Consider the following 27,330-nt stretch of genomic DNA (forward strand, 5'->3'; position numbering starts at 1 on the left):
AAATTAGCCATTTTCTGAGGAAACTGGCGTGGAACTTTGCGGATTAATGCGTTTAAAAGGTCTTCATCAAATCCGGATATCATCCTGGACCTGGAGAGTCACTGATGTCAACATGGTCCTCCTTAAAATGAGAAAACCATTTCCTTGCTGTGCTCTGTCCATTGGCATTATCTCCACACATGGTAGAAATGTTCTGGCTGCCTCCGCTGCTGTCACCCTTGTATTGAAATCAAACAGAAGAATATGTCAGAAATTTTCTGATTTCACCTCTTAGCAGTCCATTTTCTAGTATCCATAGCTTCACTCACTATCTCTGAATGAAAAGTTGACTATATGTAAACTCAAATAGCAACATCAAACTACAAATAAAAAATAACAATCAATAAAAAAACACACAGCAACTGGAATACCAACATGCAAAACAAAAACACTATATACTTGTGCACCAATCTAATACAAGGCAATCCCATACAAATAGAGTAATAAAATGCAATGAAAAATGTATTTACTAGACTATAGAAGGTAATGAGCAACAGTATGAATAGAGATACACCAAAATTTTGAAGAAGTCCTGCATTGACCAAAGCTTTCAGAAAAGTCTGTTCAGTTCAGTTGCACTACCACCAAGACTTGATGGATTGCTTGAAGGTACACAAATAACGTGTTCCTCTGAAGCATATAGTGAGTGCATTTGGTTCACCCACCTATTTGATTGCCAAGTTCTTGGCAACATTATTACGATTGTATGTGGACTGATTGGAGTTGTATATCGAGAATTTGGCACATTATATCAGTAAACTGAACAGCTTAGTGGTACAGCTGGAGGACATATTAGTTAGCTTCGATGCGGTGTTGTTATTCGCTATGGCTTTGCTCAATGAAGTGTTGGAACAGTTGAACTGGATTTTTCCACCCAATGTTGCAGAACTGTTTAAATATTGCCTCACAATCCTGTATTTCAAATGGAATGATGAGCTCTATTAACAGACAGATGGTGTCACTATGGGGAGCTTGTTAAGCATAGTTATAGCAAAATTTTATGTGGAAAAATTCGAGGAGCAGGCATTGGAAACTGCAAAGAAGAAACCGAATATTTGGTTCCAGTACATAGATCAGGTGTTTGTTTTGTGGATGCATGGCAGGGGGCAACTGGATCATTTTCATAACTATCTCAGTAGGATTAATTCAAAGAGTCAGTGTACCATGGAGCAGGAGGCAGGTGGCAGATTTAATTTTCGTGATGTGTTAGTTTTCAAGAAAGAAGATGGTAGCTTTGGCCACATGGTTTTTTGAAAACCCATGCACACAGACCATTACCTACACCAGGATTCAAACCATCATCCAAAACAAAAAGCAAGGCACCATAAAAACGTTGGCAGATAGAGCAAGAAAAATCTGTGAACCAGAGTTGCTTTATACAGAATTCAAACATCTCATGAATGCATTGCTCAAGAATAGTTATTCGTTCACTGAAGTGAAAAGAGCATTAAGACCACTGCGTAGAAATAGAAAGTTTCCCTGCATTTCATTAAGGACACTACTGACTGCACTGGAAAAATCTTGAAAAATCAGAACATTATGGTAATCTACAAACCTACCTGGAAGATACAAGATCACCTAAAATCAGCCAAAGATCCTTGCCAACCATTGGAAAAAGCAGGAATTTATAGGATTCCTGAAGTTGCAGGGAGGTGTATGTGGATACTGCAAAATGAGTGGTCAAAAAAGATGAGAAGAGCACAAGGGAAATTGCACAAGAGGGGAGATTGACATATCTGCTGTTGTGGAACTTGCTTTGCAGCCAGGAGACCATCACATTCATTTTGGTAAGACTCAAGTACTGGCAGGCACAAGCAGATACCATGAAAGGCCATACAGAGAGGTCATAGAGATTATAAAACACTCCAGGAATTTCAATCGGAAGGAGGAGGGCATGAAATTGAATGACACCTGGATTCCGGTGTTGAAAAAGATGTGTATCAGTCTTACAATGTGTGGCGATAGCAACAGCGGACAATGACAGTTGACAAAGGGCAGTTCTGCAAGTGCTTTGGAAACGTGATGTCATGCCACTGCGCGGAAGCAGAATTTTTCTGCAGTCAGTAGTGAGCCAGGGTGTGAATAGGACATTCATAAGAAGCTATGACACCCCTTGAAAACTTCCTCCACAGATGGGGTCAAAACATTGTGTTTTAAGGTGAAATTCGTTGAACCATGCCATATTAGCCCAAAACATTTTATTCATTATGGATGATTTTTTAATAACACTGGATTTGGTCTTAAAGGACTTCATGTTCTGATAATAATAACAATTATTATTATTATTATTGTTGTTGTTGTTGTTGTTGTGGTCTTCAGTCCTGAGACTGGTTTGATGCAGCTCTCCATGCTACTCTATCCTGTGCAAGCTTTTTCATCTCCCAGTACCTACTGCAACCTACATCCCTCTGAATCTGCTTAGTGTATTCATCTCTTGGTCTCCCTCTACGATTTTTACCCTCCATGCTGCCCTCCAATACTAAATTGGTGATCCCTTGATGCCTCAGAACATGTCCTACCAACCGATCCCTTCTTCTGGTCAAGTTGTGCCACAAACTTCTCTTCTCCCCAATCCTATTCAATACTTCCCCATTAGTTACGTGATCTACCCATCTAATCTTCAGCATTCTTCTGTAGCACCACATTTCGAAAGCTTCTATTCTCTTCTTGTCCAAACTATTTATCGTCCATGTTTCACTTCCATACATGGCTACACTCCATACGAATACTTTCAGAAATGACTTCCTGACACTTAAATCTATACTGGATGTTAACAAATATTTCTTCTTCAGAAACGCTTTCCTTGCCATTGCCAGCCTACATTTTATATCCTCTCTACTTCGACCATCATCAGTTATTTTGCTCCCCAAATAGCAAAACTCCTTTACTACTTTAAGTGCCTCATTTCCTAATCTAATTCCCTCAGCATCACCCGACTTAATTAGACTACATTCCATTATCCTTGTTTTGCTTTTGTTGATGTTCATCTTATATCCTCCTTTCAAGACACTGTCCATTCCATTCAACTGCTCTTCCAAGTCCTTTGCTGTCTCTGACAGAATTACAATGTCATCGGCGAACCTCAAAGTTTTTATTTCTTCTCCATGAATTTTAATACCTACTCCGAATTTTTCTTTTGTTTCCTTTACTGCTTGCTCAATATACAGATTGAACAACATCGGGGAGAGGCTACAACCCTGTCTTACTCCCTTCCCAACCACTGCTTCCCTTTCATGTCCCTCGACTCTTATAACTGCCATCTGGTTTCTGTACAAATTGTAAATAGTCTTTCGCTCCCTGTATTTTACCCCTGCCACCTTTAGAATTTGAAAGAGAGTATTCCAGTCAACATTGTCAAAAGCTTTCTCTAAGTCTACAAATGCTAGAAACGTAGGTTTGCCTTTCCTTAATCTTTCTTCTAAGATAAGTCGTAAGGTCAGTATTGCCTCACGTGTTCCAGTGTTTCTACGGAATCCAAACTGATCTTCCCCGAGGTTGGCTTCTACTAGTTTTTCCATTCGTCTGTAAAGAATTCGTGTTAGTATTTTGCAGCTGTGACTTATTAAGCTGATAGTTCGGTAATTTTCACATCTGTCAACACCTGCTTTCTTTGGGATTGGAATTATTATATTCTTCTTGAAGTCTGAGGGTATTTCGCCTGTTTCATACATCTTGCTCACCAGATGGTAGAGTTTTGTCAGGACTGGCTCTCCCACGGCCGTCAGTAGTTCCAATGGAATATTGTCTACTCCGGGGGCCTTGTTTCGACTCAGGTCTTTCAGTGCTCTGTCAAACTCTTCACGCAGTATCATATCTCCCATTTCATCTTCATCTACATCCTCTTCCATTTCCATAATATTGTCCTCAAGTACATCGCCCTTGTATAGACCCTCTATATACTCCTTCCACCTTTCTGCTTTCCCTTCTTTGCTTAGAACTGGGTTTCCATCTGAGCTCTTGATATTCATACAAGTCGTTCTCTTATCTCCAAAGGTCTCTTTAATTTTCCTGTAGGCGGTATCTATCTTACCCCTAGTGAGACAGGCCTCTACATCCTTACATTTGTCCTCTAGCCATCCCTGCTTAGCCATTTTGCACTTCCTGTCGATCTCATTTTTGAGACGTTTGTATTCTTTTTTGCCTGTTTCACTTACTGCATTTTTATATTTTCTCCTTTCATCAATTAAATTCAATATTGCTTCTGTTACCCAAGGATTTCTACTAGCCCTCGTCTTTTTACCTACTTGATCCTCTGCTGCCGTCACTACTTCATCCCTCAAAGCTACCCATTCTTCTTCTACTGTATTTATTTCCCCCATTCCTGTCAATTGCTCCCTTATGCTCTCCCTGAATCTCTGTACAACCTCTGGTTCTTTTAGTTTATCCAGGTCCCATCTCCTTAAATTCCCACCTTTTTGCAGTTTCTTCAGTTTTAATCTACAGGTCATAACCAATAGATTGTGGTCAGAGTCCACATCTGCCCCTGGAAATGTCTTACAATTTAAAACCTGGTTCCTAAATCTCTGTCTTACCATTATATAATCTATCTGATACCTTTTAGTATCTCCAGGGTTCTTCCATGTATACAACCTTCTTTCATGATTCTTAAACCAAGTGTTAGTTATGATTATGTTGTGCTCTGTGCAAAATTCGACCAGGCGGCTTCCTCTTTCATTTCTGTCCCCCAGTCCATATTCACCTACTATGTTTCCTTCTCTCCCTTTTCCTACACTCGAATTCCAGTCACCCATGACTATTAAATTTTCGTCTCCCTTCACAATCTGAATAATTTCTTTTATTTCATCATACATTTCTTCAATTTCTTCGTCATCTGCAGAGCTAGTTGGCATATAAACTTGTACTACTGTAGTAGGCGTGGGCTTCGTATCTATCTTGGCCACAATAATGCGTTCACTATGCTGTTTGTAGTAGCTTACCCGCATTCCTATTTTCCTATTCATTATTAAACCTACTCCTGCATTACCCCTATTTGATTTTGTGTTTATAACCCTGTAGTCACCTGACCAGAAGTCTTGTTCCTCCTGCCACCGAACTTCACTAATTCCCACTATATCTAACTTCAACCTATCCATTTCCCTTTTTAAATTTTCTAACCTACCTGCCCGATTAAGGGATCTGACATTCCACGCTCCGATCCGTAGAACGCCAGTTTTCTTTCTCCTGATAAACTTAAAGAACATTTTTTTTAATATTCTGCAATGTTGCAATTAGTCAATTAAATTGGATTACATGACTTCTATTGTCCCAGTGGGTGCACCTGTGGTGTAACATGGTGATTCTGTGGAATAACATGTTCCATTTTTAACAACTTAGGCCAATAAAAAATGTTCATGGAAACTGGGAATGTGGTTTAGATAGTTTTTCAATGTGGGGCATCCCACTGTGTGTGCCCTGGTTTGGTGTATGTGCGGATAGATGTAAAAGGAAGTTGTCTCAGCATATTGACAAGATGCGACAGTGATTGCACATTTCCACCTGCTGTGGAGGCCTGCCCTATGCTTTGGTATCACATCTTGGCAGTGCCTGGGAATTCAAGGAGAAAAGGGTGTGGGCAAGAACGTAAATGCCCAAACAAATGAGTAATACATGAGAACTGTCATTAAAGTATCTAATATCGAACCAGTACACCATTACAAGCTATGATCTATTGCGAGCTATGATATATTAGTGATCAGTATCACCCGCAATTGTAAAAGTAATTGTATAGAGAAGGCATTGTGGTTACAATACAAAAGAATTGTCACAAACAGTATACTTCAGTTAGTAATGTGGATAAATCAGAGCCACAACTATAAAAGATGAATAAATCATGCACTGTCGAGTGGCAGTGCATAGCAGATCCTCACAAGTGATTAACTTCAAGAAAAGAAACTGCAAAGTATTCATAAGGTAAAGCTGCCCACTTGCTACCAGGTGAAAGATCATGTATGGAGTGGAATATGTCATAACCATAAATCATACACCCATAACACCCCAATGTCTAGTCGGTAACCAATACTGTGTAAATTCAAGTGCCCGCACACCATTTGGGAACGAAAGAGAAGAGACGGCTGTGGGAAGAAGTCAGCCAATTGCACACTGACCGACCTCTCTCAAGGACAACAACGCAACAGCAGCAGCCCCTATGTGAAGATTACGTAAGCGCCGCGACTGCTTGGTGATGGCCCAGTTCAGTAACAGCTTCAAGATTAGCGACATTGATAGCAGCGTCAATGTTAGACTTCGTTTGTACTCTCCATGTAGCACAAAGAATTATCTATACTGAAAAAGTTTATTTTGTAAGTCGCTCTTTGCTTGGAACACATCTGTGTGATTGCCAAAGTTAAGTATTGTAATTTTCTTTTGTAATAAAACTCATTGATACGACTTGTTTGATTGTTTGCCTAGTGAACCGAATATGCACACTTCCTAGACACTGCATATTTGGCAATGAGGATGGGATCGAATACCACAGTGACAACCAAGAGCCTGGCTGCCACAATTTTGTTTTGTTGTGGGCTTTTGTGTTTTGCTGGTGCCTTAATTCTACCTTGTCTTTTCTTTACAGGGGTGTGTTTACATGTTTTAATAGTGTCTCTTGTAGTGTTTTTCCTTTCAGTGGTTTCAGGTGGGTGTTGAGGAAATTTTCTTTGCTTGTGTGCTTATTTTTATTGCTTACATTGTCTGTTTATTGCATTTGCCTATACCAAAACAAACAACCCACCTCTCCCACCCTGTGCTCAGGTGCCTCATCTGTAGTCGATAGCTGCAACGCAGGTAATGCAGAGGTTTCAGTTTCAGACGCAGCCAATTGCCACTCTGCTACACACTTTACAGCAGTTATTCGTGAATCAACCCACTAATGTTGTGCCACATGTAACAACTGTAGCTCTGAGTGCCATACCACCTTTTCACCAGTTTAACGAAAAAGGAGAGGAATGGCTCAAGTGGTTGCAACAGTAATTTAAATGTGCTTGTGGGGCTTTATATTCAGATGCAATTGTGTACAATGTTACTGATGTCAAACTTAGGAAACAGAGTGTGGAACAGTTCGATCCATCATTTCATCACATAGTGCAAATTCTAGATCAGTGTGATTCAGGTGCCATAGTGACCAATAAATTTGAGCAGCACCAGTTTGTCAGGTTGAGTCGCCCCTTGCTCACGACCGGCCCAGTAGGTAGCAATGACATGCACATGCCAAGCTGCACAAACAGTTCTCTAAAGAGGCAAACACAATTAAGTCATGTCCTTGGCATGCCTCGTGGCTCAAATGTCGAGATTGCCCCTCCAGAGAAGCACAGTGTTATGCTTGTGGCAAGAAAGGTCATGTACAGTCCGTATGTTTGAAACGGGACAAACATCAGCATTCTGACCACTCACAAAAATCTATTCACAAGGCCCATGTAATCAATGCAGTATATTCAAAGCCTGCTGCAGGCATTAGCAAAACTAACAAGCAAACATTCCTTCAGTGCTACGCCAGTACAGCAGACTTTTTGTTCATTTGCATGTTAATGGAAAACTTATGAAATTTCAGTTGGTCACAGGTGCCTCTATTACATTGCTGAATCTTAAAACATATGTACAATTAGGCTCACCATGTCTGTCTAAAATTAGCACGCACTTGACAGCTTATAATGGACAAGACATTCCCATTCTCGGAAAATGTACTTTGTCTGCCATGTATTGCTTGCATATGCGAACTGTGACTTTCACTGTGCTACAATCATGCGATTGTGAGAACGTATTTGGCCTTAATTCGTTTGATTTGTTTGGCTTTCAAATTCAGGACAGTGTATTGTCAGGGACTACATTCAATGCCAGAGACTGTGTAGTGATTGCTGAAAAACTTCCCTGAACTCTTTTCTGAAGGTTTAGACAAGGCTAATGATTTTGTTGCACATATTACTATGAAAGACAATGCTCAGCCAAAATATTGCTGAGCCAGAAGTGTTCCCATTGCATTACGGGACAAAGTGACTGCTGAACTTAAAGAATTGCAAGATATCGGAGCTACTTTTTGCTCCCCAAACCTTCAGGTCGCATTCGCCTCTGTGTTGACTTTAAGCCTACAGTCAACCCACAAACTGTGATTGATACTTCTCCATTGCCACACCCAGAGGACCTCATGGACAGAGTAGGTGCTGCTCGCTACTTTTCAAAAATTGATTTGCACGCGCATATCTTCAAATACCACTAGACGAAGAATCTCAAACCATGCGTGTTGTGAACACTCATTTGGGCTTGTTTAAATATTTGTGTTTGCCTTTTGGCAGTGCTTCCACAGCTGCCATTTTCCAGTGCTATTTGGAACAGCAGACTGCTCAAGCACCAGACTGTTGAAACTATTTGGATGATATTTTTATAGCATGTCATACACCTGAAGAACACATTGCAAATGTGTGTGCTTTGTGTTGTGTTTTATTTGATGCAGGACTGAAGTGTAGACTGGAAAAGTGTGATTTTTTTAAACATGTGTTACAATAACTTGGTCTCATTATAAACAGTCAAAATTTGCATCCTCTTCAGTCACATTTGTTAGCCATATGTGACCTGCCAGTTCTTCACAATGTCGCAGAATTACAGTCAGTCTTAGGGAAAATGAACTGTTATACTCGTTTCACACCAAATGCTGCACAAATCGCAACTCCACTGCATTGCTCGTGCCGCAAGAACTCTCCCTTTGTTTGGACGGGAGAGTGCCAAGAAACTTTTCAAAAACTTAAAGATGCATTGCTCAGTGATCAATGCTTGCTTCACTTTGATCCTGACAAACCAGTTGTTTTGCAAGTTGACAGTTCCTTTTGTGGAATCAGTGCAGTGCTTTTGCACAGATTTGGTTATAAAGCCAGACCTATTGCTTTTGCATCAGAAGTGTTCCCCAAAGCTCAGTGTAACTATTCACAAATAGAGAAAGAGGAATTGGCTATTGTGTATGGTGTCACCAAATTTCACCACTACTTGTATGGCAGAAAATTCTACTTACAAGGGAACCTCCCCATCGCACCCCCCTCAGATTTAGTTATAAGTTGGCACAGTGGATAGGCCTTGAAAAACTGAACACAGATCAATCGAGAAAACAGGAAGAAGTTGTGTGGAACTATGAAAAAAATTAGTAAAATATACAAACGGAGTAGTCCATGCGAAGATAGGTAACATCAAGGACAAGGGTAATCAAGGAGCGCCATGGTCTCCTGGTTAGCGAGAGCAGCTACGGAATGAGAGGTCGTAGGTTCAAGTCTTCCCTCGAGCGATTTTTTATTTTCAGTTTATGTTACAAACTCTTATGTTTTCATCACTTTTTTGGGAGTTATTATCACATCCAGAAGAAAACCTAAATCGGGCAAGGTAGAAGAATCTTTTTACCCATTCGCTAAGTGTACAAGTTAGGTGGGTCGATAACATATTCCTGTCATGTGACACACATGCCGTCACCCGTGTTGTATAGAATATATCAGACGTGTTTTGCTGTCGAGGAATCGGTTGACCTATGATCTTGTGATCAAATGTTTTCGGTTCCCATTGGACAGGCACGTCCTTTCGTCTACTAATCGCACGGTTTTGCGGTGCGGTCGCAAAACACAGACACTAAACTTATTACAGTGAACAGAAACGTCAATGAACGAACGGACAGATCATAACTTTGCGAAAATAAAGAAAGTAAAATTTTCAGTCGAGGGAAGACTTGAACCAAGGACCTCTCGTTCCGCAGCCACTCACGCTAACCACGGGACCACGACACTCCAGAGTTCACATTCTCCTTGATGTTGCATATCTAGCGCATGGACTACTCAGTTTGTATATTTTACTAATTTTTTTCATAGTTCCACACAACTTCTTCCTGTTTTCTCGATTGATCTGTGTTCGGTTTTTCAAGCCCTATCCAATGTGCCAACTTATAACTAAATCTGAGGGGGGTGCGATGGGGAGGTTCCCTTGTTAGTAATGGATCACAAGCCATTGCTGTCCTTGTTTCATCCGACGAAGCTGGCTCCTGTACAAACTGCCCTAAAATTACAAAGGGGTTTTCTTGTTGCCTGACTGCACAACATGTTAATGCAGATGTACTTTCACATCTTCTGATTGGCCCTGATAGAGACTTTAACACTTGTGCTGCATCTTGTTGTCATGTTGATGCTCAGGATTCTGAATTGCTTCAATTCTTTCCTCTGAACTACAGGAAGATTGCACAGGCCATGGAAGCTGATTCAGATTTGAACATTTTGCTGAAGTACGTTTGCACATCTTGGCCACCCAAATAGATCAAATGACCTCACAGTGTCACATATGTGCGGACAATCAGTCCACTCCACCACAAAAATTCTGTGCTAGGACTAAGTCACAATCACCATGGCAGTGTGTGCACATAGACTTTGTTGGACCTTTTTGGAACACTCGTTGGTTGATTGTGGTAGATCCTTATAACAAGTTTCCTTTTGCTGTGCCAGTGAATTCATCAGTGTCACAAAGCACAATTCAGGCACTGCCTCAAAGGTTTTCCTGAAATCATAATGTCAGACAAATGTCCTCAGTTCAAGTCAATTGAATTTGAAATATTCTAAGACGTAATGGCATACAGCATCTAACTAGTGCAGCTTTCCATCCACAGTCCAACGGTGATGCAAAACATTTTGTCTGAATCTTCAAGTAGCAGATGGCCAAACTTCACACCGCAAACACCATGGATCAAGCATTGCAACTGTTTCTTGCCTCATATCATTTGCATCCATGAGATGGACCATCGCCAGCGGAATTGCTTCACAGCCACCGTTGTCGGACACTGCTCCACCCTCCTCAACATCCGGCATTGAAGGAAGGTCGCAAGTATCACTTCATGCCACATCATATTGTGTTTTTCAGGCTTTTTAGCAGTAGCAGACGGTGGGCGTGAGGTGAGATCCTTCGTTGACTTGGTGCATGCAGGTACCTCATTGCAGGCCCTGACAGGTTGCAGTGCCGACATCACTGTCAGATTTGCCACTGTCATGTGCACAGTGCTCCTTCTATAACTCTTCCCCCAGATTCACAGATCCTGAGGACAGCACAGCCACAGCAGCTGCCAGAGGGTGTCATCACGGCACTGTGGGATGACCCCATGGAGGTGGAGCCCTCGCCTCCTCCACCTCCTCTTGTCCTATCAGTGGAGCTGGACCTGCCCGTGCTGCGGCAACTGACGCCTGCTACATCTTGTTATGGGCCTCAGGAATTGGACGCATACCCTTCTGGGCATTTTCCAGGGGATGTTTCCACCAAAGCGAAGGCCGGATGGTGGGGTACGGCCAGAAGTCTGATGCCCCTGTAGCCACAGCTTCCGGTCCTTCAGAGCGTCCACACTCCTGCCTCCTCTCCCATTGTCATGTCCCATATATGACAGCGGTCCATCACTTTGGCAGGGGGGAAATGTGAAGTGGTGACACACCGGTCAGGAATGAAAGAGGAGAGATGGCTGTGAAGAGAAGTCAGTCAGTAGCACACTGACCAGCCACTCTTCAGGACAACAATGCGACAGCAGCAGCCCCTATGTGAAGAGGACATAAGTGCCACAACTGACTGGTGATGGCCCAGTTCAATAGCAGCTTCAAGATTAGGGGCATCGATAGCAGTGTCAGCACTAGACTTCGCTTGTACTCTCTATGTAGCACAAAGGATTGTCTATACGGAAGATTATTTTGTATGTCGCTCTTTGCTTGGAACACATCTGTGCAATTGCCTAAGTTAAGTATTGTAATTTTCTTTTGTAATAAAACTCATTAATGCAACTTGTTTGATTGTTTGTCTAGTGAACCAAATATGCAGGCTTCCTAGACATTATGGTAACTATTGTAGGTAATATAGATAAGTGAATTATGCTCTTTGTAGAAACTGTAGTGAATGTGCAATTCCAAAGCAGCAGCTGAAATGACTTAAGACGCATGGCTGCAGCCATCTGATTATCAAATAGGACTCGTTTAATGTAACTGAATAGAGCTCTTTCCAATGGCATGCCTGTAGCTGCATGATAGAAGTGACTCCAAGGAAGTGCCGAGAACCATGTGACTCTACTACCACTGGACTGTGAAGCTGTGAGGCCATAATGCATGCATGTGATCAGGAGCACTGTCATTGCAGTTTGCTTAATTTTCTGGCAGTTTTGTTTGTAGCTTGTGTAGCTTGGGTTAGGTGCTTCGAACTCATTACATCACTGTAAGAATGTTGAATTGTGTATAACTCTTAAACACCATCAATACAAAGATGCTAATATCAGAAATAATGTCTGTGCAGCAATATTGACCTGATTTTTATAGTCTCTCCTCAGTAGCACCACCATTTATCACCACAAAGCTGATGTTTGCCCAAAAATGTACACACCACCTCATTTTAGTTTGCGCTAACACACACATCTAATCTTCACTAAGCGTGATTGGTAGTAACGGTGACTACTTTGTCACCTACGAAAATTTATATGTGGGTTGAACCAGATCAGCATCTATGATTAAATGGTGAAGTTAATTGTTCTGTTGAGTGCACAAAAACACTTTTCACATTTATGAAAAAAATCTTAGTTTGCTCTTAGCATGGACTTGCAGTTACTTATTAGAATGAATTACACTTAGATAGTTCATTCAATTCAGCTATAATGAACATCACTGTGCGCAGCAGTCACTTGTTATTGTGACAATATCCTTCCACACTTTCTGTTAGTCACAACACTGTCCGACAAAAATGTTCCTTAATTTGAGATACTGTAATCACACAGAAATTATTAAAGTTATTGAATTTCACTGATGTTGGTACATATATTTTTGCATAAAAAACGTGCATGAATGGGGTGAATGCCAATACCAGGATTGCACACAACTTAGATCTTACTCATGGCTTTCTGATCATGAACTGCCAGCTTTAGGTGATGTCTGACTACTTATATATGGGTATAAGAACAAACTGTTATTTCAAAAACTACATAATGCTTTAAAAATGGCTAGGTTGGGGTTTACCCTTTTTGATAGACAAGAAGTGCTAACGTGATTCTGACTTATAAAAAGTGTTGCTGATCAGAAATTTAGAAAAGTACACAGACGCTATTATTCTTACACAGTGTGAATCTCCTTGTTTTATATAGGAGCGCCTTTCTGCAGATTATGGCAAATTACATGAAATTATTAAATAGTGAATTTGTTAATTAGAGCTGCAAGTGATATTGTACAGAGAAATTAGGTACTGGAACAAAACTGTGCAGTCAAAGGACAGAATGAAACATTGATTATGACTTTGCAATGGAAAATGGGTCTGCTTATGAACTTGAATGCTAATTATCTGTTCAACTAACCAGTTTGTGGTAATGTAAGGTACTTTACAGGAAAGTCGGAATGCCTAGGTTTCTGTTGGTGTTGATCGTTAGTGGAATTATCCTGGTTAGCTTACAAAGCTTTCCACATATCAAACTATAGTGTTAACTTTATCTAACTGTAACTTTTAATCAACAAGCTGTATAGCCAAACTGATGGTATCAATGTAAATGGTACAGTGAGGAGAATAAACTGAGCAATGAGCCTAAATGGGGGAAAGCTGAATTACACTTGTGGAATATCAGTATATTCACCAGATATTACTTTTATAATAGGATAGAAAATATAGCAGAGAATTAGAGAAAAGAGAGAAAAAGGTTAGTTATTAGCAGAGATCGAAAACATAACAGGTGGGATGGAACCACCATGCTAGGTCAGATGTGGATTGAAACTGCAAGATCATTGATACTACTGTGCGATAAGAATACGTTATTTATTTTGCTAATTTAATTACAATTTCTTAATGTTACATCAAGAAATGACCAAATTTGGTTTCATTCCTGTCAGTCTGTTCTTGTTACTTGTTTCATTTACCATGGTATTGAGCCAATACTACTGCTAAAGTAGTTGGCTAAACCTCATCTTACAATGAAGCCTTCATTGTTTCCACTGCCACACCTAGTTTAAAAGGTATCAGATTTCCTGTTGACAGTTTTCTCCGAGAATTATGTAGCTCTATGATTTACAAAATGCAAATAACAAAGACATACAGCTTACTCCGGTCAACAAGATCCAGGAAAAAAATCAATAGATTCATAAACTAAAAGTCTTCAAACATCAAGGTTATCTTCTTATGTTTGTGAATGTAAAAAGTAGTACATGCAATATAACACACTCTTACTTTCAGCTGTTCCAGAGCTCTTAGTGATTGTTTTGTATATTGTCTTTAGTATCGTGTATTACAATATTTGTAGTTGGTGGCTGTGTTATGAGTTACTACCAGAATGAGGTAATGGAAATGAAGAACAAAAATGTAACGAAGGTAAACTTACTAAACATGAACACACAAAGGATGGTGAAAAAGCAATTGACATAGTCATGAAAAAAATGTTACTCTAGACTCTTGCTAATCCGGCCATTCCTGGCACACACGGGAGCCGGATTAGCAGAAGTGCCAGATTATTGAATGTCTGAAATTTATTTAATTCATTTATTTTGTTTTCTATTTATTTTGAAAACATAGGAGATATAATGTACTGTACCTTATTAAACCAAAGGATACAGTTTTAAAACATAGCGGACATACTTTATTAAATCCAAAAATACATTAATTTTCAAAGAAAACTTAATCCTTGGATGTATACTGTAAATAATTATACTTCTGTATCACTCACCTGAAACGTGTCCCTAATTTTTAACTGTTGTAGTGATGTACGCGACGGTGGCATGCTTTATCATGCAACTGCTTTATAAGCATTACATCGGTACTGCATGTATATCTGGTTGTTGCATAATGTACTGCAGGAAGACCTCGGCACCTTCAGCAACAGCAGTGTAAGAAATCTTCATGCTCTCTCCTCCTGTGTCCTCTTCTTCATCACTTTCTTGCACTCTTTTGATTATTTCTTCATCTATTACAGTTTGGTCCATGTCACAGTGTTCCTCATACAGCCACTTAGTAACATCTTCATCATCAATTTCTTCTCTTCCTGGAAGGTTGTGGAACATGTCAGTGTACAAAGTAATTGATAATTCTGTCACTCACTACTGGATCCAACACGGCATCAATGGATGGCCATAGTTTTTTCCAGCTCTTCACTATGGTAGTGCTCTCCACTTTATCCCATGCTTTAGCTGCTTGGAAAACAACATCACGTATGGTAGTTGCTTTCCATGCCTTCAGCATAGTCTCGATAGCGTCGTTTTCACTTTCGTTCAGCGAGGAGATGAGAATTGAATCTTGATAATGATGTTTAATTGATTCCAAAAGTCCCTGGTTCATGGGTTGAATTAAGGCTGTCACAATGGCTTGGAGAAAGAGTGCTTGTACATGCATACAATCGGATTTTAGAGAAACATCTGAAGGATGACTAGCAGCATTGTCAATTATAAGGATAGCTTTCAGTGGAAGTTTTTTCTTCTTTAGCTCTTTTCTCACTGCTGGTACAAACGTTTCATGCAACCACCAAGCGAATATTTGTCTGTCCATCCACGCTTTCTTCTGAACGCAATATTGCACTGGTAGAGTATTTATGTCAGTTTGTTGAAAACAACATGGATGTTGAGATTTTCCAATCACCATTAGCGGTAGGCTATGACTCCCATTTGCTTTACAACATGCCATTAATGTTACGCGCTGTTTCTGTTGCTTGTAACCATGAGCTTCCTTCTCGTTCTTGGCTGCTAATGTTTTTGAAGGAAGCCTGTTGTAAAAGAGTCCTGCTTCGTCAGCATTATACAAGGCATCAGCAGTTAAATTTTCTCCCTCTATTATCTTCTGTATCTTGCTGACAAACTTATCAGCATCCATATTGTTAGCTGAGTGACTTTCGCTGGTGACTGTCAGCTGCCGAGTGACATGTTGTTTTTTCCATTTTGATAGCCAACCTTCACTCACTTCAAACAAGTTACTACCGGTCACGTTGTTTGTTAAATGCAGCTGCTTTTTACTTTATAATTGGGCCACTGGCTGGAATTTCTGTACTGCTTTGTTGTATGAACCATCCATTAACAGCTATGTCCAGTTCTTCATTCTCAATCTTTCACATAACCCTCTGTTTTCCCAAGTCACTATCCATTTGTGTTCAGTACTGTCAAATAACATCTTCTTTCTTTTTGATGTCATATATAGTTGCTTGTCCAACATTGAACTCAGCAGCAATGGCTTTCTCCGAAGAACCTCGAAAAATACAGTAAATAAAGCATTGTTTAACTAAGCATTGTTGTGCATGATAATTCATTGTGCATGTATTTTTGGATGTGCGCCAGATTACTGAGAGGGTGGACTCCTGAGAGCCAGACTAGCAAGAATCTAGTGTACTTTATTGCAAAGGAGATGTTTTCAAATGAAGGTAAGCAGTATAAGGAGCATTTATGATGGAAAGACTACAGAATAAACAACATACACTACTGGCCATTAAAATTGCTACGCCACGAAGATGACATGCTACAGACGCGAAATTTAACTGACAGGAAGAAGATGCTGATATGCAAATGATTAGCTATTCAGAGCTTTCACACAAGGTTGGCACTGGTGGCGACACCTACAACGTGCTGACATGAGGAAAGTTTCCAACCGATTTCTCATACACAGACAGCAGTTGACCGGCGTTGCCTGGTGAAACGTTGTTGCGATGCCTCGTGTAAGGAGGAGAAATGTGTACCATCACGTTTCTGACTTTTATAAAGGTCTGATTGTAGCCTATCGCGATTGCGGTTTGTCATATCGCGACATTGTTGCTCGCATTGGTCGAGATCGAATGACTGTCGGCAGAATATGGAATTGGTGGGTTCAGGAGAGTATTACGGAACGTCGTGCTGAATCCCAACAGCCTCGTATCACTAGCAGTCGAGATGACAGGCATCTTATCCGCATGGCTGTAACGGATCGTGCAGCCAGGTCTCCATCCCTGAGTCAACAGATGGGGACATTTGCAAGACAACAACCATCTGCACAAACAGTTCGACGATGTTTGCTGCAGCATGGACTATCAGCTAGGAGACCATGGATGCGGTTACTCTTGACAGTGCGTCACAGACATGAATGCCCATGATGGTGTACTCAACGGCCAACCTGGGTGCACGAATGGCAAAACGTCATTTTTTCAGATGAATCCAGGTTCTGTTTACAGCATTATGATGGTCACATCCGTGTTTGGCGACATCGTGGTGAACGCACATTGGAAGCGTGTAGTCCTCATCGCCATACTGGCATATCACCCGGCATGATGGTATGGGGTGCCATTGGTTACAAGTCTCGGTCACCTCTTGTTTGCATTGACGGCACTTTGAACAGTGGACGTTACATTTCAGATGTGTTACGACCCAGGGCTCTACCCTTCATTCGATCCCTGCGAAACCCTACATTTCAGCAGGATAATGCATGACCACATGTTGCAGGTCCTGTGCGGGCCTTTCTGGATACAGAAAATGTTTGACTGTGCCCTGGCCAGCACATTCTCCAGAATTCTCATCAATTGAAAATGTCTGGTCAATGGTGGCCAAGCAACTGGCTTGTCACAATACGCCAGTCACTACTCTTGATGAACTGTGGTATGATTTTGAAGCTGCATGGGCAGCTGTACCTGTACACGCCATCCAAGCTCTGTTATTACGGCCAGAGGTGGTTGTTATGGGTACTGATTTCTCAGGATCTATGCACCCAAATTGTGTAAAAATGTAATCACATGTCGGTTCTAGTATGATATATTTGTCCAATGAATACCCATTTATCATCTGTATTTCTTCTTGGTGTAGCAATTTTAATGGCCAGTAGTGTACTTATTTAACTACTTCAGTTGACAGATTTGATGTTGCCTGGCATCAACTGTTATTTATAGATTCATACTTAAATACTTAATTTAAGTAGGTACTTTGCCACAGACGACAGTACATGCAAAAACATAGGTATTAAAGCCTTTGTAAGCCTCCACACAATATTCCAAAACCTACGTTACCCCCAAACAGTATTAAATTGTGAAGTAGTCATTAGGCTTACAAGTCCCCCATTGATACAGAAGGAGAAAATAAAAATTATGGATAAGTTAGTGATGCCACATGGTAACGGAAGTCCCTCATAATGGCTGGTTGCAACTATGAAATGTAAAGCTTCAACACTTCCAATTGTTTGTAAAACTGATGACTGGGTTCATATAGTGTTGAAATGTACTAATAAGAAAGCAAATTCATTGTCTATCTGTATACTTTATTTCACTGCCATTTCATTAACCAGTCTGTTTGTATTGACCTACTGCATATGCTTTTGAGAAAGTGCACCACTATGATGATTATGAATTAGCAGTTCAGATCATACAGCCACAGTCATCTCAGATGATATATTGGAATCACACCTTAAGACAAGTATCAATAATGACCAGTCAGTCTTACTACTTGTCTCCTTATCATAGGTACTGAGAAAGATTAAGTATGAAAGAGCCAGAACACACTCCTCTTAAAATAAGATAGCCTACTTACTCCCACTTTGGATTTCAAAACGGTCTTTCCACAGAACTTGCTGTTTTTCAATTCATGAACCAGATTGTATAAAATTTAAATGGTAAAATATTGCCGATAGGAATTATCTGTGACTTTTCGAAACTATTTAATTGCACAGTTCACAGTTTTCTCCTAGGGAAGCTTAAATATTGTGATAACAGAAATCTTCCTGTTAATTGGTTATCAAACTGTCTAGGCTGATGCATTAGTATACTTCAGAAGTGTCTGCAATTAAATAGACTCTGCAGTTGTACCATATTGGGTTTACTGTTGTCCTTGTCCTTATCATAAATGATCTTACATTATATATCAAAAAGTGAAGAGAGTACTTTTTCTGACAGTGTAACTGTTAAAACCAAGGCTAATGGAGTAATATCAGCACTTGAAAACATAAATAGTATTTTCTTCAAAATTAATTACTGGTTACTGCAAATTGGATGTCACTGTATTTAGGTAAATCTCTACGCATGCTGTTCAGTATTGCACAAGGGCTAACTGCTCCATTAGAAATAATGCATGAAATACATTATTTTAATTTCTTTTGTGATTATATGGATGAGAACCTGAATTAAATATCTAAACTCTGCAGCTTTTGCAGTACAGATGATATGAGGTTTTGGAGGTGAAAATGTCAAAAAGTTGACTTACCTTTTGTGTAGTAATTCACCACAACATTGTTTAGTCATTACAATCTCTAAAATGAAACAAACAATGGAAACTTCAAGCTGGAATATCAGAAATATAAGTAAAAGATAGATTGCCACTCACCATCAAGATGGCACACTGAGTTGCAAACAGGCACAACAAAAAGACACTTCCACATTAGCTTCTGCCCCAGGCCTTCTTCAGACAAGGACACACACACACACACACACACACACACACACACACACACACACACACATATACATGCATACATCCACAAAAGCAAGTACATCTCATGCACAAGTGACCAACATCTCTTATACCACAGGCCGGAATGCAAATGTCATTTAGAATGGAAGCAATAATCGGGGGGGGGGGGGGGGGGGGAATCGATAGCAGGGTATGGGTGGGGACAGAGAAGAGTACTGTCTGGTGCAGCATGCAGGGACTAGACTGCCAACAGGTGCAGTGTTGGAAGGCTGTGGTTTGAGGAGGAGGAGGGGGAGGGTGGCTGAACAGGGAGCAGAAAAGGAGAGGAATGTCAAAGGGAAAAGATGGTCAGGTGCATTGGCACACAAAAAGGGTGAGGGGATGAGAATAGGGAGGAGGTGATTGGACAGAGGCGTTGGAAACTGTTGGGTGGAGGATGTGGAGCTACTGTAGGTTGAGGCCAGGATAATTTCAAGAGTGGAGAATGTGTTGTTAGGATAACTCACATCTGAACAGTTCAGAAAATATGGAGTGAAGGTGAGGGTCCTGACAGCTTGGGTAGTGAAACCACCATTGAAATAAAGCGTATTATATTCAGCATCATGTTCTGCCATATGGTGGTCTCCTTTATTCTTGGACACAGTTTGGTGGTGTCCATTCATACTGATGGGCAGCTAATTTGTAGTTATACCAAAATAAAAAGTTGTGCAGTGATTGCAACAGAGGTGGTATGTGGTGTGACTGCTTTCACAGGTGACCTGGCCTCCAATGGAGTAGGACTGGAAAAAGAAGGGCTGTGGGGGTGGATAGGACAGGTCTTGCACCCGGGTGTTTCGCAGGGGTATGATACCAGTGGCAATGGGATGCACTAGGATGTTGTGGTTGTTCGGTGGGCAGTGGAACACCAATGTCTTGGTTAGGGTGTCCCTTATTTCAGGGCATGATGATAGGTAACCAAAGCTCTGACAAAGGATGTGGTTCATTTTTCCACTCCAGTGTGGTAATGTGTTATGAATGGAACACTCCTTTGTAGCTAGTTCTTGAGAGGAGGGGGTAGTAGTGGGAGGATTGGGGTTATGTGTGGGAAATAGCATGGGAGATCTGTTTGCAGACAAGATCTGGGTGTTAGTGCCCGTCTGTGAAGGCCTTGGTGAGACTCTCAGCACACTTAGCAAGGAAGTTCTTGTCATTGCAGATATGCTGTCCCTGGGTGGCCACGGAGAATGGGGGCAGAATTTTTTGGTATGGAAGGGATGACAACTGTCACAATGCAGGTACTGTTAATGGTTTGTGGGTTTAATGTGGACAGATGTGTGGAAGGAGCCATCAGAGAGGAGGAGGTCAACATCCTGGAAAGTTGCATGCTGGGTTAAGGAGGACTAGGTGAAGTGGATGGGAGAGAAGGTATTGAAGGTTGTCAAAGAATGAAGACAGGGTGTCTTAGCCATGGGTCTAGATCATGAAAATATCATAAATGAACTTGAACCAGACTAGGGGTTTGGCATTGGGGGGGGGGGGGGGGGGCTTGAAAGACCTCCTGTAGAAGGCCCATAAACAGGCTAGCATAGGAGGGTGCCATGCATATGGCCGTGGTTGTGCCACAGGTGTTTTGTGTGCCTTCCTTTCAACGGACAATTAGTTGTGAGTCAGGATGAAGTTAATAAAGTGTGCCGGCCATGGTGGCTGAGCGCTTCTAGGCGCTTCAGTCGGGAACCGTGCGACTGCTACGGTCGCAGGTTCGAATCCTGCCTCGTACATAGATGTGTGTGATGTCCTTAGGTTAGTTAGATTTAAGTAGTTCTAGGGGACTAATGACCTCAGCTGTTAAGTCCCATAGTGCTCAAAGCCATTTGAACCATTAATAAAGTGTATGAGGAGTGAGATAGCAGTGGGTTTTGAGTCTTAAGAATGTTGGGAAAGGTAGTATTCAGTTGTGGTAAGACCATGAGCATGAGGGATGTTAGTGTATAGGGAAGCAGTGTCAAGAGTGATGAGTAGGAATTCAAAAGATAATGTGGTGGGGATGATAGAAAGTTTGTAGAGGAAATGGTTGGTATCGCTGATGTGGAAGGCTAGATTACTGACAATTGGTTGAAGTTGTTTGTCAATGAGGTCCGAAATTCTTTCAGGGGGACACAATAACAAGCTACAATGGGACGTCCAGGATTGTTGGGTTTGTGTATTTTGGGGAGCATTCAGAAGTGAGTCAGGATGAAGTTAATGAAGTGTGCCGGCCATGGTGGCTGAGCGCTTCTAGGTGCTTCAGTCGAGAACCGTGCGACTGCTATGGTCGCAGGTTCGAATCCTGCCTCGTACATAGATGTGTGTGATGTCCTTAGGTTAGTTAGATTTAAGTAGTTCTACAGGGTGTCATAGGAGTGAGGGGAGGAAATGGATTCAGGCAAGAGATTCTGTGAAAGGCCTAAGGCTTTAAGCAGTGATTGGAGGTTATGTTGGCCTTCTGGGATGGGTTCACTCTGGCAGAGTTTATAGACAGTTGGCAGAGGCCTTCCACCAGGTAGTCCTGTGATTCAAACAACAGTGATAGAACTTTTGCCTACAGGTAGGATAGCTAAATGTGGGATTATGGATAAAGATGAGGACTTTGGACACTTTATTAATACAGGTATACAGGGTGTCGTAGGAGTGAGGGGAGGAAATGGATTCAGGTAAGAGGTTCTGTGAAAGGCCTAAGGCTTTAAGCAGTGATTGGAGGTTATGTTGGCCTTCTGGGATGGGTTCACTCTGGCAGAGTTTATAGACAGTTGGCAGAGGCCTTCCACCAGGTAGTCCTGTGATTCAAACAACAGTGATAGAACTTTTGCCTACAGGTAGGATAGCTAAATGTGGGATTATGGATAAAGATGAGGACTTTCGACAGGACTGAGACTTCTGTGAAGAGGTTAAAAAGAATTTACGAGAATGGTTCATCTCTGAGTTGCATGGTGTGTTGGTAGGTAGTTTTGGGAGGGGAGATGGGGGGGGGGGGGGGGGGGGGAGGGGTGGCAACCTGACCTCTATCCTAATCCCAACACTGAACCCTGTCTCTCCCATTTCATACCACCGTCCAACCCTGATCTTCCCTCCTTCCAACTAGCCACTCCCTGGTCACCTTCCTTACCTCCAACTTGGCCTCAGCAACCTTCCACAGGTCCTTTCTTCAGAACACCAAACTCCCAGGAGAAGAAAGGACAGCCATACACATCTTAAACCAAATCTTGACCTAATCGTCCTACTTGCAGACAAAGGTTCCACCACTGTTGTTATGAATCGCATTGACTACCTGCGAAGGCCTTTGGCAATTATGTATAAACTGTGCCAGAATAATCTCATCAGAAAAGTCCAATATAACCTCCAATCACCGATTAAAGACTTATGGCTTTCCCCGTACCTCTTGCCTGAATCCATTTCCTGTCCTCACTGCTATGACACCCTGTATACCTGCATTCTGAATGCTCCCCAAAATCCACAAACCCAACAATCCTGGAAGCCCCATTGTAGCTGGTTATTGTGTCCCACTGAAAGAATTTCTGCCCTCATTGACCAACAACTTCAACCAATTGCCTGTAATCTAGCCTCCCACATCAGAGATACCAACCATTTCCTTTACAGATGTTTCACCATCCGCACCTCATTTATTTCTTTAATTCCTACTTGTCACTGTTGACACTCCTTCCCCACCTACTGACATCCCTCATGCTCTTGGTCTCACCACTACTGAACACTACCTTTCCCAACATTCTTAAGACTCAAAACCCACTGCTACTACATTCCTCATACACTTTATTAACTTCATCCTAACTCACAACTACTTGTCTGTTGAAAGGAAGGCACACAAAAAATCTGCGACACAACCATGGCCATCTGCGTGGCACCCTCCTATGCCATCCTGTTTATGTGCCATCTAGAGGAGATCTTCTGTCCACATTAAATTCACCAACTACCTACTGTATGTGCATTTTGACAGCTGTCATGGTGTCTGCATAAAAAATCCTTCCATACAGTCTGGCCATGCAGGAATGTGTATCTATAGTGATAGGAATTCCGTTGCACACTGTGCTGAGGGTCCCACCAAGGTCTTGATAGACAGGCACTATCTCCTTGACCTAGTCTGCAAACAGATCTCCCTTGCCATTTCCTCCACATACCACCAATACTCCCTACCTCCAAGAACCAGTTGCAATGGAGTCCCCCCTTTGGCAGCCAACACTACCTCGGAATGGAACAACTGAACCACATCCTTCATCAGAGCTTTGATTATATATCATCATGCCCTGAAAAGATAAACATCTTACCCAAGATCCTTACCACCCCTCAAAGCCGTGTTCCGTTGCTTACCCAACCTTCACAACATCCTGATCCATCCCTATGCCATTCCCAATCCCAGCCCCTTGCCACAGTGAACATATCTCTGTGAAAGATCAAGGTTCAAAACTTACCCAATCCATCCTTCAGTGCTTCTTATTCCAGTCCTGTCAGAGGCTTATCCTACGCCATTAGAGGCTGGGCCATCTGAGAAAGCAGCCATGTCATGTACCAGCTCTGTTGCAATTAATGCACAGCTTTTTATATTGGTATAACTACCCACCGGGATGAACGGCCACATCCAAACTGTGGCTAGGAGCAGAGAAGGTCACTCTGTTGCACAACATGCAGTTGAACATAACATGCTTGATTTCAATTGCAGCTTCACTACCCAAGCCATCTGAATCCTCTCCTTAACCACCATTTTTTTCTTAACTGCATCAGTGGGAGTTATCCTTACAACACATTTTCCGAATAAAATCTTCTCAGTTTCCAAGCTGCGTCAATTCAAATAAAATTCTCGAGCTTTTGATGGCCATCTCCATTATCATCATCAGAAGTAAAACAGTTGACTACCAGGGCTGGCACAGTTTTCCACTTTTATAACCACAGTTGCAGCTTCTGGCACCAATCAGAGAGGGCTGAAATGAGGCATGTACCTAAGGTGAGCGGGGCAGCTCACAGCAGCTCCGGCCCATCGCAGGACTGTGAAGATAGGCGGTGCAAGGGCCCGGCGCCTCTTTTGAAACCATTGCTCCCACCTGCCTACAAGCATCAAGCATCCATTGCTGATTCCTTTCAATATCTAAATCCCACCCCCATGCCCTGTATGTGTGTATCCCTGGTCTCTATTAAAATTGTTGCTGTTCATTCTAATATTAGCCGCCTCTTTTATAATGGAATCCCAGTATGTTGACACTTGAGCCAGGACTCTCTTGTTTTCATACTTTATGTTGTATTGTCTTTCATGCAATGCTCAGATTTGGCTGACTTGTCAAACTCCCTTTGTTTAATATGACACTTGTGCTCGGTACAATGCTCTGCAGCTGTGCAATCTGACCTAGATAGATGCTACTGCATTCGCAAGGGGTACTGTACACAGGCACACAATGAACTATGTCATCTATAATGTGGCACAACATATCTCATATCTTGGTGGCGGGCCAGAACAGTGGTCTGAGTCCATGCCTATGCAGCACATATCCTAACTTGTTGCTCATTGCGCCACAGTATGGCAGGAAAGCAGCCAACTTGACATCTTCTGCCAGCACACAAGGTTTCCTTCTTCAGTGAAACCTGAAAATGTTTGCCATGTCCCTCTTGCTATAACCATTCTCTCTGAAAACATCTCAATTGCTGAAATTCAGACTGTAGGACATCGTCATCAGAAATTACCTATTCTCTGTGTGGTAATGTACTCAGGACCACTTTCCTGTGTACAAGGTGGTGAACACTGTTGCCGTTCGAGTACAGATCAGTGAGTGTCAGTTTCCTGCACACTGTATGAACAAGCTGGGCTCCTGCATTCCACTAAACTAAAACATGCAAGAAAGGTAGCTTACCATCCTTCTCCTTCTCCTGGCAGATTTAATGTTGGTATGGACACCGTTCATGTGATCAACAAACTGTTGCATTTCATTTTCCCTGTGAGGCCTTATCAGAAACATGTCATCGACTTATCTAAGGCAGCAAGACAGATGCAATGCCAAAGAGTTTAGAGCCTGCTTGTCAAAATGCTCCATGAAGACATTTGCGACTGCTGGAGACAGTGGAGATCCCATTGCTGTGCCATCCGTTATTTCATAATATTCATTGTGGTACAGGAAATACGTTGTTTTAGGACATGAGGAAACAATTTGATGATTCCAGGTGGAAATTATCGGGCCAAAAGATCCAGCATGTCTTGTACTAGCACCCTTGTAAAAAGTAACGCAACTTCCAGACTAACCATTACATTGTTTAAGCCTATTTTCATCTTCTTGAGTTTTACAACAAATGTGTGTGAGTCTACAACAAGGTGTTCACAATGTCCCAGTTTTGGTGCTAATAATTGTGCAAGATGTTTTGTCAGTCTGTAGGTTGGCAAATTTATTGCACTAACAATGGACCTAAGAGGGACATTTTCCTGATTGTATCTTTGGTAAACCATAAAGCGTGAGAAAAGTGTGGGAGGTCTGCCGGCAAGAGGTGTTAATAACTTTACTTTCTTTCTGACAGTGGCCCGTGTGGGATCATGACTAGGCTTGTGGTATGAATCATCTTTTAATAAAAGTCTTCAGTGTTCAAAACCACAGCAGTATTTTCTTGTTGACAGGTAAGGCGTCCATAGCCGGCGTAGTTCTGTGATGGAACTATGGGAAGACAATCGAATTGATATCGATGCAGCGAGTTTTCAGCATTTAGGGCGTGCAGTGCAGCAGAATCGAATGTGCTCAAATAGTGCATGCCCAACACCAAGTGAATCCACCACGCATGTGCTGGTGGGGCCTTAAATACCAGAGCTCAGTGCGTTTCCGCCAGTATTGCCTAAAGATGGCTAGAACACTCTGCACCGAAATATTGTGGCAGGAAGTTACAAACATCTGGCAGTTCTCCCAAAATTTTCTGGAGCAATAAGCCACATTGTGCCTCTTGGCTAATATTGGATTCCAGTGGCTTGACTTTCTCCAGTAGATAGCCAGTGGTTAGTCTGATGTCCTCAGCTGCCTCGTACAAGTGATGCCGAATGCACTACTCTATTCCACTAATAATATACAAAATTGGTAGATGTCGCGGACACAGTGCTGCCACAGAGGGATAGTCCTGTTCTTGATTGGAGAATTAAACAACTGTCCTAGTTGCCTCAGCTCCTCCATAGTTAAGTTGTCAAACATGTTATATTGCTTATATGTTGTCTTCCACAGACTTGCAAGTTGTTGTGCTGCCATAGATACGTCCACTTTCCCAACTGAATGGCAACAAGGTTGATGAGAAAAATTGATGACAATCAAATAAGTTTCTGGCATTAGGATCAAGCTCTTACCTAGTCTGCCATATTCGTTGTCTCACTATGGGATGACTTTTCCTCTTCAAAATTCTGTCCACTGTAAGAGTTTGAATGTGGCGCTTAACAGCAGTGCATAGAGGAATTACCTCCTTGTCCTGGCAGCACTGCAAAAATGCTAAAGGAAGTAGATGTGATTCCTTTTTCTACAGTTTTTCCAGCAGTCTCACAATGCACATTACACCTTCACTGTAGAGGAAAGATATGTGATCTCAGGGTCTTTCTTGGTTTTCAAGCTGTGTCAATTCAAATAAAATTCTCGAGCTTTCAATGGCTGTCTCCACAATCATTATCAGAAGCAAAAGCACTGATTGCTGGGGGTGGCTCGGTTTTCTGCTTATATGGCCACAGTTGTAGCCTCTGCACAAATTGGAGAGGGCCAAAATGATGCATAGGCAGAAGGTGAATTGGGCAGGTCATAGCAGCTCCGGTCCACCATGGGACCGAGTAACATCAAGTGGCACAAGGGACCAGCGTCACATTTGAAATTGCTTCTCCCATGTCCCTACAAGTTTCAAGTACCTGTCATTTCTTCCTTTCAACATCCAAAGCCTGCCCCCATGCCCTACTAAGTGTGTACCCCTGGTTGCATTAAAATTGTTGCTG

General features: G+C 41.8%; 1 protein-coding gene across 5 annotated transcripts in view; it reads left to right on the top strand.

The window, feature by feature from the left end:
* Nucleotides 1-27,330, top strand: part of LOC124595321 (ankyrin repeat and SOCS box protein 3-like) — a 299,266-nt gene that overhangs the window by 155,048 nt on the left and 116,888 nt on the right. Inside the window, exon 9 of one of the 5 annotated variants that reach the window (XM_047134059.1) lies at nucleotides 11,064-12,292. The exons of the other annotated variants lie outside the window; for them this stretch is intronic. Within the exon in view, the coding sequence (XP_046990015.1) occupies nucleotides 11,064-11,344 (281 nt within the window). The 3' untranslated portion in view covers nucleotides 11,345-12,292. Of the gene's footprint in view, nucleotides 1-11,063; nucleotides 12,293-27,330 lie in introns of those variants that run through there. 5 annotated transcript variants of the gene reach the window in all.

Source organism: Schistocerca americana, chromosome 1 (assembly GCF_021461395.2).
Source record: "Schistocerca americana isolate TAMUIC-IGC-003095 chromosome 1, iqSchAmer2.1, whole genome shotgun sequence".
Classification (NCBI taxonomy): Eukaryota; Metazoa; Arthropoda; class Insecta; order Orthoptera; family Acrididae; genus Schistocerca; species Schistocerca americana.